The sequence below is a fragment of the Temnothorax americanus genome, unplaced genomic scaffold (assembly GCF_048541705.1).
Source record: "Temnothorax americanus isolate GAGA-0224 unplaced genomic scaffold, ASM4854170v1 Scaffold58, whole genome shotgun sequence".
Classification (NCBI taxonomy): Eukaryota; Metazoa; Arthropoda; class Insecta; order Hymenoptera; family Formicidae; genus Temnothorax; species Temnothorax americanus.
Window position 1 is genome coordinate 943,076 of NW_027509730.1, and position 13,336 is coordinate 956,411.

The 13,336-nt window shown below is 49.1% G+C and overlaps 2 protein-coding genes across 2 annotated transcripts in view; both read left to right on the top strand.

The window, feature by feature from the left end:
* LOC143904791 (uncharacterized) overlaps window positions 1–13,336 on the top strand; it is a 38,827-nt gene that overhangs the window by 8,936 nt on the left and 16,555 nt on the right. The gene's annotated exons all lie outside the window — the stretch shown is intronic.
* On the top strand, window positions 877–5,997 carry LOC143904795 (uncharacterized). The gene has a single exon (XM_077419727.1). It carries the CDS (start codon window positions 877–879, stop codon window positions 5,995–5,997), a length of 5,121 nt encoding a protein of 1,706 aa, XP_077275853.1.

Here is a 13,336-nt window from a genome sequence, read left to right on the forward strand (position 1 = left end):
TTCGCTGCGCCGTCGACGGCCTTGACGCTCGGTCACGGGCCGGCAGCGTATATACACATTTTTTCTACATAAGCTCGCGTTGATAATAACACGCGATACTTGTTCGTTGTTACCGGGTGTGTTTTCGATACAATTCGAAAATACATGCGTACATATACACTTTCTCGATCGTTGGAACGCTTGCGAATATTTGCCATCTATCGACAACACTGTTTGGCGGCACTGGTCCCCGGGATAAAATATATCAGCACTCATATGATATTTCAATTAGTCATTGGAGATTGTGATTGGAATTGAGCCAAATAAATTAATGCTTGTGGCGTGGGTTGCTCATGTGGTATACCGCTCATGTCGTATGATCATATCGTATATTCCGCTTATGTAGTAAGACCGCGCGCAACGCGTATTACTGAGGCTCGATCAGATAAGTGCCTGACTGCAATTTCTTCGTCGTAGCCGGGTACCTGTGCCAATTTAATTGATAATTTTGATTTTGATGATTATTGATTACTGATTGTTGATTTATTATTGGTCTAACTATTATATTATTTTGTATCCTTTGCAACCATCTTCCTCGTTAATTATCCTACTTGATCCCCCTCTACCGCCAGTGCTCGCACCCTATTATTTTGCATCAACCTACCGTCGTTTTGAAATTGTACGAATCGTTATTATAGCCTCTCGAAAATATCCGTCGTGCTTTCGAACAGAAATTCGAGCCGAGCCGACTCGTCATCACAACAAGGAGATAGTTGTTTTGTTTTGCGAACATTTCGGAACTTGACGACCGTTAGCTTCCGGCATTGTTGATATTCTCACATCGAAGTGAGCTGCTATCGTCATCTTGGTTGACCTAGTGATTGTATTCCGGGCATCATGAGTCGAGGGAATGTAACCAAACGCGAGTTATGCGTGAAACGTATGCGGGAGAATCATGAGCTGTCGATGCTCGCCGCGGACAATGTAAGTCAGAGACCGAACTTCCTCGTGCGATATCCCATCGTGACCAGATTGGTCGAGGACTTTGAGGCAACCCACCTCAAGATAATACAAAACGCCTCAAATGAAGAGTTCGAAACGGAGGATTCGATTCGCCGGGACTTTGACGAGATGCGCTTCGCGGTAATCGGGCGTTACGAGAGATTTGTGGGCGCCGACCGAGTAGCCGCTCCGGTCCCGCAGGCCCCGGCCCAGACGTCATCGGTCAAATTGCCCAAGATCTCACTTCCGCAATTTTCGGGAGATCTCACGCTTTGGCCCTCGTTCATCGCGTTATACAACATCTCTATTCACGAGAACCGGAACGTCCCTACCATAGAGAAGTATCAATATCTGATATCCTGCTTGAAAGGAGAAGCGCTGAACGTCGTCAAGAACATCCCTCTCTCCGCCGATAACTACGCGATAGCTTATGACGCCTTGATTTCGCGATATCAAAACAAACGAGACTTGGCGGATTATCACGTGGACTTGATGCTGAAAGCTCAGCCGTTGAAGTCGGAGTCGGCCGTCCCCCTGCGCACGCTGTTGAGCACCTTCACCGAGAACACGCGAGCATTGAATCTATTAGGATTTCCTACAGACGCTTGGGATTATCTCCTTCTCAAATTCTTGCTGGAGAAGCTCCCTCGTTCGCTCCGCGAGAAGTTCGAATCTGAACACCGGGCGGAGGAAATACCGAAATTCACGCAACTCACAAAGTTCCTCTCTGATCACTGCCGGGTTTTCGCGTCAGTATCGGGCTCACAAAATACGTCGCAAAAGTCTCAGTCGACTTCGTCAAAGAATTCCGCGTCGGCTTCGTCGCTCGCAACTCGAACCGCCGAGTGTCCGGTATGTAAAGAACAACACCTCGTTGCAAAATGTTCTCGATTCTTGAAATTATCCCCTCGGGAAAGGCATTCAACGGCTAAAACTTCGAACTTGTGCTATAACTGCCTCCGCGCGGGCCACAGCGTTAATGACTGTCCATCGTCGTGGACGTGTCGGTCGTGTAAGGCCAAACATCACACGCTCCTGCATTTTGAGCAGAACTCGGGCTCGGCGAATGCACCCACAGACGCCGAACCACCCTCCGAATCGGGGACAACGTCATCGCAGGGAAGCGAACCCCTCGTTAGCATGGCTAGTGTCGCGCGGTCGAACCCGATCGTATTGTTGTCGACGGTACAAGCCGAAGCGCTCGACGCACACGAAAATCCCTTCCCCGTTCGTATTCTGTTAGATAGCGCGAGCCAGCTAAACTTTATCTCAGAAAGTTGCATGCAGAGGGGTGGTTTCGGACGAACCAAGTGCCATACGGTAGTTCTCGCGGTAAATGATACAAAGGCGGCTGCAACTCGAGGCCGCACCTCACTCGTAATACAAGCACAGGGCAGGGAAAGCACGCGCACCCCAGTAGAGGCTACGATTCTTCCGCGCATCTCCGCCCCGTTACCTAGCAGTCAGGTCGAGCGAAGAGCGTGGAAACATTTAAACGGATTGCGGCTAGCTGATCCGCGGTATCACCGACCCGGTCCCATCGACATCCTGATCGGCGCAGAAATCTTCGCGTCGTTACTTCGGGATGGCCGTCGCGTGGGAAAGAAGGGCGAACCAGACTTCAATTCCGTCTTCGGCTGGGTTCTCGTCGGGTCGGTATCAACGCAGGCGCCGGGATCCACACATTCGTTTATGACTCTCGATTCGTTGGACGCATCTCTTAGTCGATTTTGGCAACTAGACGAGATTCCATCGGTCCCACCGTATTCGCAGGAGGATAAACGTTGCGAGGAATTATTCGCTCAGACCACGCGTCGGGACGCGTCCGGTCGTTTTGTTGTATTGTACCCTTTCAAAAGGGATAAACCTTGTTTTGTCGGCACGCGTCAGGTAGCCCTAAATGGATTTTGCGCACTTGAGCGTCGCTTTAAATTAGATGCAGAGTTTAAATTGAGCTATAACAAATTCATGCAGGATTATTTGAATAACGGTTATATGAAACTGATTGAACGGCCGTTCCCGGTGGACGGACCTGTATTCTATTTGCCCCATCATGGGGTAGTTAAATCGGATAGCACTACCACAAAATTGCGGGTCGTATTTGACGCCTCGGCAAAGGATTTGAACGGCGTTTCGTTCAACGACGTATTGCGATCCGGGCCTAAGTTACAGACGGATATAGTCGTGATATTGTTGAGGTTCCGGGTAGGCCGCGTGGCGCTCACTGCGGACGTCAAACAAATGTTCCTTCGGATCTTGGTCGAGCGCGGTCAATGTGACTACCAGAGAATAGTCTGGCGTTTCTCGGAGAATGATCCGATATTAGACTACTTGATGTTGACTGTCACTTTTGGATTGACGTGTTCTCCGTTCCTGGCAATCGCCTGCTTGTTGAAATTGGCAACGGAAGGCAAAGTGAGCTACCCTCTGGCCGCGGCGGTCTTGGAGGAGAGCGTCTATGTCGACGACGTGGTGGCGAGCGCCGAATCTGAGGGGGAAGCCCGTGAGCTTCAGCGGCAGCTACAAGCTTTGCTTAAAACCGCGGGTTTCGAGCTCAGGAAATGGGCCAGCAGCCATCCGTCAGTCTTAGCAGATCTCGATCCAGAGCTTTGCAGTCAATCATTGCTATCGTTTGAATCCTCGAAAGATCAGTTTCTCAAAGTTCTCGGACTTCGTTGGTATCCTCAAACGGACAACTTTGGCTTTCAGGTCCACTCGTTGGACAAAGATTGTACCAAACGCACCATTCTCTCGGAACTGGCTCGTATTTTCGACCCGTTAGGCTTTCTGACTCCCCTTACGTTTGCAGCTAAAAGACTGATACAGCAACTCTGGGTGCTCAAATTAGAGTGGGACGACGGGCATCCTTCGGAAATATGTTCTCGATGGGGGCGATACAAATCAGAACTCCCCGCACTAGCTTCCATTCGCATACCTCGTACTATCGCCATGGCCAACGTAATCCGACGGGAGATACACGGATTTTGTGACGCGAGCGAACAGGGCTACGGAGCCGTTGTATATATTAGAATCGTCGCCGAGGACGGGGTACTGATTCGAATGCTCAGCGCCAAGTCAAAGGTGGCCCCGCTTAAAGCCATCACCTTGCCGAGACTCGAGCTTTGCGCAGCCGTTTTACTGTCGGACTTAGCGGAGTATATCGGGAACATCCTCCGGCCTAAGATTACTATCGACGGCACGTACGCGTGGTCTGATTCCGAGGTCGCGCTCGCCTGGATACGTTCGGCTCCCCACCGTTGGAAGACGTTTGTGCGTAATCGTGTGGCCCGCATCCAGTCCAATACAGATATCTCTTGCTGGAGGCATGTCGACACCAAGTCTAACCCCGCCGATTGTTGCTCAAGAGGCTTGTTTCCTCAAGAATTAGTGGATCATCAGCTTTGGTGGACTGGCCCTGCGTGGCTCGCCGAATTCGAACCCACTCCAGAAACGATATTGGAAAATGACGATTTTCCGGAGGAAGAAAAATCTTATGCTTTTGTTGTTGTAGATCCTGCTGATGTCGTAAACTCTGCTTCTGTTGTTGATTCGCTTCTCGATCGTTTTTCGGCATTGGATAAACTTGTTAGAATATTCTCTTATTGCCTTCGTTTTGTTAATCGACTCAAGTCGAATTCACCTCACAGAACTCTTGTTGTAGACCAAGTCGAATTCCATTCGACCCTGCTATACCTCGTTAAAGTTGTTCAATCTTGTCGCTTTGCAGAGGATCTCAATAGATTGAAACGCAATCAGAATTGCTCCAAACCTCTGCGACAACTCGCCCCTTTCGTGGACGCGCGCGGAGTCCTCAGGGTGGGCGGTAGACTCACGCACTCCGCAATATCTCATGAGGCCAAGCATCCCGCGTTGTTGCCCGGTAGGCACCGGCTCACGGAATTGATAGTAGAGCGCACCCACCGCCTACACTTGCATCCGGGGCGTCGAGCGTTGCATTACCTACTACTGCAGCATTTTTGGATTCTGGGGGCCTATCAGGCCATCAAACGTTGTTTGTCGCGTTGTTACCAATGTTTTCGGGCGAACCCGCGTACTTTGCAACCGCCCATGGCGGACCTACCGCTCGACCGGGTACGTCAGGCCAAACCCTTCTCAATCGCCGGGGTCGACTACGCGGGCCCCTTCTTCGTATATAATCGTCGTTCTCGCGGGGCAACGCCGTTCAAGGCGTACGTGTGTATTTTCGTTTGCTTTACCACAAAGGCGGTTCATTTGGAACTTGCTTTTTCCTTATCTACAGACTCGTTTTTGTCGGCTCTGAGGCGTTTCATCGCTAGGCGCGGTCGCTGCTCGCGGATCTACAGCGACTGCGGCACCAATTTCGTGGGGGCTCAGCGCGAGCTCGTCAGCTGCATGGAGGCGGCCTCAGGGCGAGAACAAATCCAGTGGTCCTTTAACCCCCCTTCCGCGCCACACTTTGGTGGCCTCTGGGAAGCGGGGGTTAAGGCAACAAAGACCCACTTAAAACGCGTGGTGGGAGCGCAGATCCTCACGGTGGAGGAATTCAGTACCCTCCTAGCACAGGTAGAATCCATCCTGAATTCCCGACTTTTGTGCCCCACCAGCTCGGATCCCCACGACCTCGGGGTGCTCTCCCCGGGGCACTTTATCACATTAGAGCCGCTCGTAGCGGTTCCCTATCCCGACCTAGACCCGGTGCCGATAGGTAGACTCGATCGATGGCAGCTGGTGCAGCACATGCACCAACAATTCTGGAAACGGTGGCATGAAGAATATCTACACACCCTCCAGCAACGACCAAAGTGGTTAAAGCCGGCTGACGCGATATCAAAGGGCACGATGGTCCTTCTAAAAACCGAAAACGCCCCTCCTCTAGCGTGGAGACGAGGGCGCGTCGAGGAATTGCATCCGGGTCGTGACGGGGTCGCCCGGGTCGCTACGGTGAGGACGGCGGATGGCCTCCTTAGTCGCCCTCTGGTGAAGCTGTGCCCTCTGCCGATGGACGGCTCACCGGAGGGACTTGCTCAAACATAGAAAATACGGTGTATTTTGGTGGGCGGTAATGTTTGGCGCACCGCCGTGTATCATAGTGTAAATAGTAGTTAATTATAAGATTGATTTCGTGTTGTCGTTTCACATTGATTAATTATACTGGGTTAAATTATCGCGCCTATTAGCGAAACGTCGGTGGATCGCGATTAGTACACTTGTCGATATCCGCGCGACTCACCCGACTCGTGCTGCCCGCCCACGGGTGGCATCCCCAATTATGAGAAGAATTCGGTACTCGCTCGCGCCGTACTTCGCAGGTGCGCGAGCCGGAGAACGCCGAAGAGAGGCACTCACCAGTCGAACGTCGTGAAGCTCACACGTTACCGTTTTTGCATGTGCAAACTCGGAGTGCTCGGTCGCCTATCGCAGACCACGAAGGCCTAATCGCTTGATATCCTGCCTATCTGTAACTGCTTACTATCCTGCCTATCTGTGCCTGCTTGCTATACCTGCCTGTCCGTGCCCGCTTGCTATACCGGACGGTTGCATGCTTTCGCCTTGCACGCCAGAGATCTCGCCAACGGGAGGACGACGTCGACACCCAGGAGGCGCCGGGCAACGACACGGTGAGTCGCCTCGCATTTTTGATATTCGCTTGCTTGCTTCGCTTTATTTGCTTTCGCGAGAGCACGGGCCCTCTGGTCTTTCGAGAAATTTTGTTGACCAATCGCAAATCCGGGGAGCGCCTCATACCCCCCCTTTTTGGAGAAATTAATCGACATTCTCTTTTTCTTCAATGGCTCTACAGCTCAAGATTGAGTCACGGCCTCTTGAAGTTTGGCCTTTATCAAATCCGAGGCCTCCCTTCGGGTTTCTTAGAGATGCACTCTCGGTGGGTTGCCCTTAACCCATCCGAGAGGTGGCGATCAAATAAAAACCGACGATTTTTGGTCAAATTTGAACTCGGATCTTCGGCTCGGTATGAGGCGCTCCCCGGATTTGCGATTGGTCAACAAAATTTCTCGAAGGACCAGAGGGCCCGTGCCCTCGCGAAAGCGAATAAAGCGAAGCAAGCAAGCGAATATCAAAAATGCGAAGCGACTCACCGTGTAGTTGCCCGGCGCCTCTTGGGTGTCGACGTCGTCCTCCCGTTGGCGAGATCTCTGGCGTGCAAGGCGAAAGCATGCAACAGTCCGGTATAGCAAGCGGGCACGGACAGGCAGGTATAGCAAGCAGGCACAGATAGGCAGGATAGCAAGCAGTCACAGATAGGCAGGATATCAAGCGATTAGGCCTTCGTGGTCTGCAATAGGCGACCGAGCACTCCGAGTTTGCACATGCAAAAACGGTAACGTGTGAGCTTCACGACGTTCGACTGGTGAGTGCCTCTCTTCGGCGTTCTCCGGCTCGCGCACCTGCGAAGTACGGCGCGAGCGAGTACCGAATTTTTCTCATAATTGGGGATGCCACCCGTGGGAGGGCAGCACGAGTCGGGTGAATCGCGCGAATATCGACAAGTGTACTAATCGCGATCCACCGACGTTTCGCTAATAGGCGCGATAATTTAACCCGGTATAATTAATCAATACAAGGACCGTACCATTAACAATATGAAACGACAACACGAAATCAATCTAATAATTAACTACTATTTACACTATGATACACGGCGGTGCGCCAAACAGTTATTAATAGTGTTGCGCCCGTGCCGAGACACCCGTTGCGCGCTGAACTTCGTCCACGTGAACTTCGCTCGAATAGCTTCAAGTCGAAGCGCGGTCCTTAACGACGGAATTATTGATTTATTGATTACACATTGACTGGGGGATTTCGCTCTGGGTTTCCGATTCGTTCGGACGTGTCCACCCGAGCTCTTTGTTAAACGAGTTCCTATTAAACGAGTTCCTATTAAACGAGTTCCTTTCTAACATAAAAAGAGTCTTTATTCCTGGAAACGGGATTACGCGCCGCGTTCGCGAGTGAGTGTGTGAGTGAGCAGCGGACGCACGGATAAGCGTAACATTTTGGGGGCTCGTCCGGGATCGGACGAGCGAAGACGAACGAGCGAATAAGGAACTCTAGACGAGCGCAGTATTCCGACCAGGATGGCGACCATGCACTCCCCGCCGAGGACCCGTTCGCAGGCCGCGGCGTCGGCAGGAGCGGAGACGGGTGCCTCGTCCCATTCGCAGGATGCAGGGGCGACGGAGGCGGGGACGGGCGCTTTTGAAGCCGTCCACTTAGAGTTGCAAAGTCTGCGCGAGGAGCGGCGGCTGGAGCAGCAAGAGCAACAGCTTTTCCGCAGTGAGATGGAGGCTCGCTTGAAGGAGCGCGATGCTGCAATGGCACGTCTCCAGGAGCAACTCGCCGTTTACCAGCTAAGTCCCTCCAATAATGTTTCTCGCGGCGTAATGTTGAGTGAGGCGTCGTGTGAGATAGGCGCGGGTGAGGGCGCGTGTGCGGGGCGCGCCGCGTGCGGAAATTTGGTCGCGCCGCTGCGGGCGATGGGCGCGAGCGTGGGCTCGTGTGCGGGGCGCATCGCGTGTGAAGGTTCGAGTGAAGCGCCGCGCGGTTTGAAGTTGAAGCCGGATACGTTTGATGGGACGGCGCCGCTTCGCGAATTCTTAGCGCAATTTCTTTTAATCGCGCGCGCGAATTTGTGGACCGAGGCGGAAAAGGCGGTCGTGTTGGCTTCGTGTCTGCGCGGGAAGGCGCGGTCACTTCTCGAATCGTGCGCCGATGGAATCGAATCTCTCACTTACGCGGAGCTCACTGAAAAGCTCGAGCTGCGTTTCGGAGAGGGGCACCTCTCGCAAAATTATTACTCCCTTTTTACGAATAGAAAACAAAGATTCGGGGAGGAATACGCAGCGCTGGGCTCTGATCTTGAAAGGCTCTCGCGCCTGGCCTATCCCAAATGCACTTATGCCGTGCGAGATAAGATTGCTTGTTCACAGTTCGTTTCTGCTTTGTTTGATGGATTTGTCAAGAGAACTTTACAATTGGAAGGGATCACTTCATTAAAGATCGCGGTGGAAAGGGCAAAGGCGGTTAAGGCTATTCAGGGCGAAAGCTTTGGGGAAAGAAATAGAGGGGGAAAGTTTTTCAATAAAAATGGGGGGACTAGTGAAACAGCAAATCCTACTTTAGGTGAACAGAAAGAGAAAGAGAACGTGAAAGAAGGAGAAAAGAGAAAATTTGTTAAGAGTAAGCCGAAGGAATGTTGGCTTTGCGGGAGGCAAGGGCATTTCCGTAACGAGTGTCCGGAAAAAAAGGAAAACGTGTTTTAGTTGATCTCGGCGGGGAGAGGTCAGCTTGCATGGATAAATCCCCGACGAAACGGTGTTTTCTTGTTAATAGAGTGCATAAGATTTTTCAAGATTATTGTTATACTGGTTTTCTTAATAATAAAGAATGCATTTTCAAAATAGATACGGGTTCCGATGTTTCTTTAATAAATAGGAAATTCGTTCGTGAAGGGGAACGGAGATTTCCGGTATTCGGTCGAAGATTCAAGTATCCCACGGGGGAAGACGTTACGGTTGACTTCGAAATTCTCGCCAAGGTTGAACTCGGTAAAAACTCATTCGAGCTTCCGATATTAGTGTCGGACATTGCGGATGATTGTCTTCTGGGGGTGGATTTTCTTCGGAAGACAGATTTCGGTCGAGTTTGCGATTCTTTTTTCGGCGCACCTTCTGTTATTCGAAGGATTGCCCAAACGAAAGATTCTAAGGAGTTCTCTCCCCTTTTGGAGGAGCTCCTTTCTAAAAATTCTAAGAATCTTTCCGATAATCAGCAAAATGTTTTTGTTGAATTCATTCGTGAATATCGGGATGTATTTTCTGAAAAGATTGTTGCGGGAAATTGTGATGTAGTTAGTCATGTAATTAACGTTGTAGATTCTCTCCCTATTAAACAGGTACCACGCAGAATCCCTTTTAACATGAGAAAGGAAGTTAATGAGATTATTGAGGAAATGAAGGAACAAGGAGTGATCGAAGCGTCACAAAGCCCCTGGATTTCTCCTGCAGTATTAGTAAAAAAAAAGGATGGATCGATTAGATTCTGCGTGGATTATAGAAAATTGAATGATGTTACTATGAAAGACTCCTTTCCTTTACCACGAATTGACGATATCCTCGACCAATTAGCAGGTAACACTTGGTTTTCTACACTCGATCTTAAAAGCGGATATTGGCAGGTGAAAATACATCCCGAGGATAGGGAAAAGACTGCCTTTTCTATCGGTAATGGTCTTTGGCAATTTACTGTGATGCCATTCGGATTATGTAACGCCCCCGCGACTTTTCAACGTCTTATGGAAAAAGTTCTTCATGGTTTATTATTTAAGATTTGTTTAGTTTATCTGGACGATGTAATTATTTTCGGGAAGAATTTTAACGAAATGGTTGAGAATCTGAAAAAGGTTTTTCTTCGTTTACGTAATGCTAATTTAAAAATCAATCCAAAAAAATGTGTCCTTTTTGAAAGAAATGTAAAATATTTAGGTCATGTAATTTCTTCCGAGGGCGTTGCAACAGATCCTGAAAAAATCTCTGCAGTGAGAGACTGGCCTGTCCCTCACACTAAGAAGCAATTGAGGAGTTTTCTCGGGTTCTGCTCCTATTATAGAAGATTTATTAGAGGATTTTCTTCAATAGCCAAGCCTTTATTTATTCTTACGAAAAATAAAGTTAAATTTGTTTGGGAAGAAAATTGTCAAAAGGCTTATGAAGAATTAAAACTTGCATTATTATCTTCCCCAATTCTATCTTTTCCTGATGGGGAAGGAGAATTTATTGTCGACACTGATGCTTCTGGTGTTGGGATTGGCGCGGTCCTTTCTCAGGAACAGGAGGGAAAAGAAAGAGTAATCGCTTATTACAGTCGTATTTTAAATAAGGCGGAAAGAAATTATTGTGTGACTCGCCGCGAACTTTTGGCGATTGTCGACTCTCTTAAATCTTTTCGCCATTACCTTTTGGGGCGAAAATTTTTAATTCGCACGGATCATGTCTCTTTGAAGTGGTTAATGTCCTTCAAAGATTTGGAAGGACAATTGGCTCGTTGGTTGAAGAGGCTCCAACAATTTGAATTTTCTGTGGTTCATCGTAAAGGCTTTTCTCACAAGAATGCCGATGGTTTATCAAGGCGACTGTGTGAGATGGAAGATTGTCAGTATTGTGCAAGGGTGGAAAAGAAATCTTCTCAGGGACAAGAAGAGACTGTTGCTCGAATCTCCTTAGACACTGAAAGTCTGGAACTCTGGCGAAAGGAGCAGAGATTGGATCCGGACATTTCTTTAATTTTACAGGCGAAGAAGGTAGGTGTTCGTCCTCTTCGTTCTGAAGTAGTATCAGGAGATATTTCTTCTCACATTTATTGGGCATATTGGGATGCTCTTGTTGTTAAAGATAATATTCTTTATAAGAAGTGGGAAGCCCCTAATCTAAATTCTGTCTTCTTTCAGCTGGTAGTTCCCCGAAGTCAGGTTGCCAGGATTTTAGAGGAAGCTCACGATTCTTCTTCGGGAGGGCATTTTGGAATAAATAAGACCCTAAGTAAAATCCGTCGACGTTTTTATTGGGCTACCTGTAAGCGCGATGTAGAAGACTGGTGCAGATCTTGTCGTGTCTGTGTAGCCAGGAGGGGTCCCTCAGGCAAAGGGAGATCTCCTCTTCAAATTTATAATGTGGGCATCCCTTTTCAGAGGGTACAGATGGATATACTTGGTCCCCTCCCGAGAACTTCCACCGGAAACAAATATTTACTTGTGATCGTTGATTGTTTCACTAAATGGGTAGAAGCATTTCCGATCAGGAATATTAGGACAAGGACTATCGCCGAGGTCTTCGTTAACGAGGTTATTTCCAGACACGGAGTTCCCTCAGAAATCCACACTGACCAAGGACGAAATTTTGAGTCTAAGTTATTTCGGGAATTAATGAACCTTCTGGGAATTAAAAAGACAAGGACTACTCCTTTACATCCCCAGTCGGATGGCCAAGTCGAACGTCAACATCAGACAATAACAAATTTCTTGGCAAAATTTGTCTCTGAAAATCAGAAAGATTGGGATAGGTGGATTCCCATGTTCCTACTGGCATATAGATCATCTAAGCATGAGGCCACGGGTTTCACTCCAGCAGAATTATATTTCGCTAGAGACTTAAAACTTCCTCTAGATTTATTACGAGGTAATTCTCCAGATGTTCAGGAGCAGGAATCTTCCGGGTATTACGTCCAAGACTTGAGGAGAAGGTTAGGAAAAATTCATTTTGAGGCAAGAGAGAGAATGTCGTTGAGATCTTCGAAGATTAAAACCTGGTATGACGGGAGAGCAAGATCATTTCTTTTCCAAGAGGGGCAGAAAGTTTGGCTGTTTAATCCTCAAAGGAGAAGAGGGAGGGCTCCTAAGTTGCAGAACAATTGGGAGGGCCCGTATTCTATAGTTAAGAAATTAAGTGACGTAGTATTCTGTATTCACAGGTCTCCTCGGAATAGGAAGAAAATTGTGCATGCCGATAGGTTAGCTCCTTTTGAAGAGAGACATTTGGGTTAGGTTGTGGTGCGAGAAGTCTAGCGGAGCCCGAGGGTAGTGGGAACTCTTTTATTTATGTTTACAATGTTTACGTGTTTTAATAACTTTTTTTTTATGCTTTTGTGTATTTTGTGAAAATTGCTGCGTTTAATGTTTGCTTTCGCAGAAAGAGAGGAAGAGCGAAAAAACTTTCGACCCGAAAGAAGGCAACGTGATCGCCTGAAGTCTTCTAAAGAAGTCTGCCTCGCCCACGGTTTTCGACCCGTGGTTTTCCGTGGGACTTAGGGCAAATGCCGAGGTGGGGACTGGGGGAGTCTTGCGAGACGCAGGGTCCACGGAGAGTTATTCCCCCTCCCAGTCCGAAGACGTTCAAGAGGAACGGATCAGCGCTGGAAACAAGGGGTCCGCACCGAGCCGGAATGTAGTGGAGTCCTGCGGAGTCAAAGAGGAAGTGGTCGAAGGAGACGTAGTCTGGTTACCCGTAGCAGCAGCTCGGGGTAGGACAAGAATCCGTCTCGGGGAAGACCTGGACTTCCTGAGGAAGAGGACCCGGTGGGGAACCGTCCGCTTCAGCTGCCCTTCCGGATTGTCGGGACGACAATCTGGAAGAGGGAGGGCAGTGTTGCGCCCGTGCCGAGACACCCGTTGCGCGCTGAACTTCGTCCACGTGAACTTCGCTCGAATAGCTTCAAGTCGAAGCGCGGTCCTTAACGACGGAATTATTGATTTATTGATTACACATTGACTGGGGGATTTCGCTCTGGGTTTCCGATTCGTTCGGACGTGTCCACCCGAGCTCTTTGTTAAACGAGTTCCTATTAAACGAGTTCCTATTAA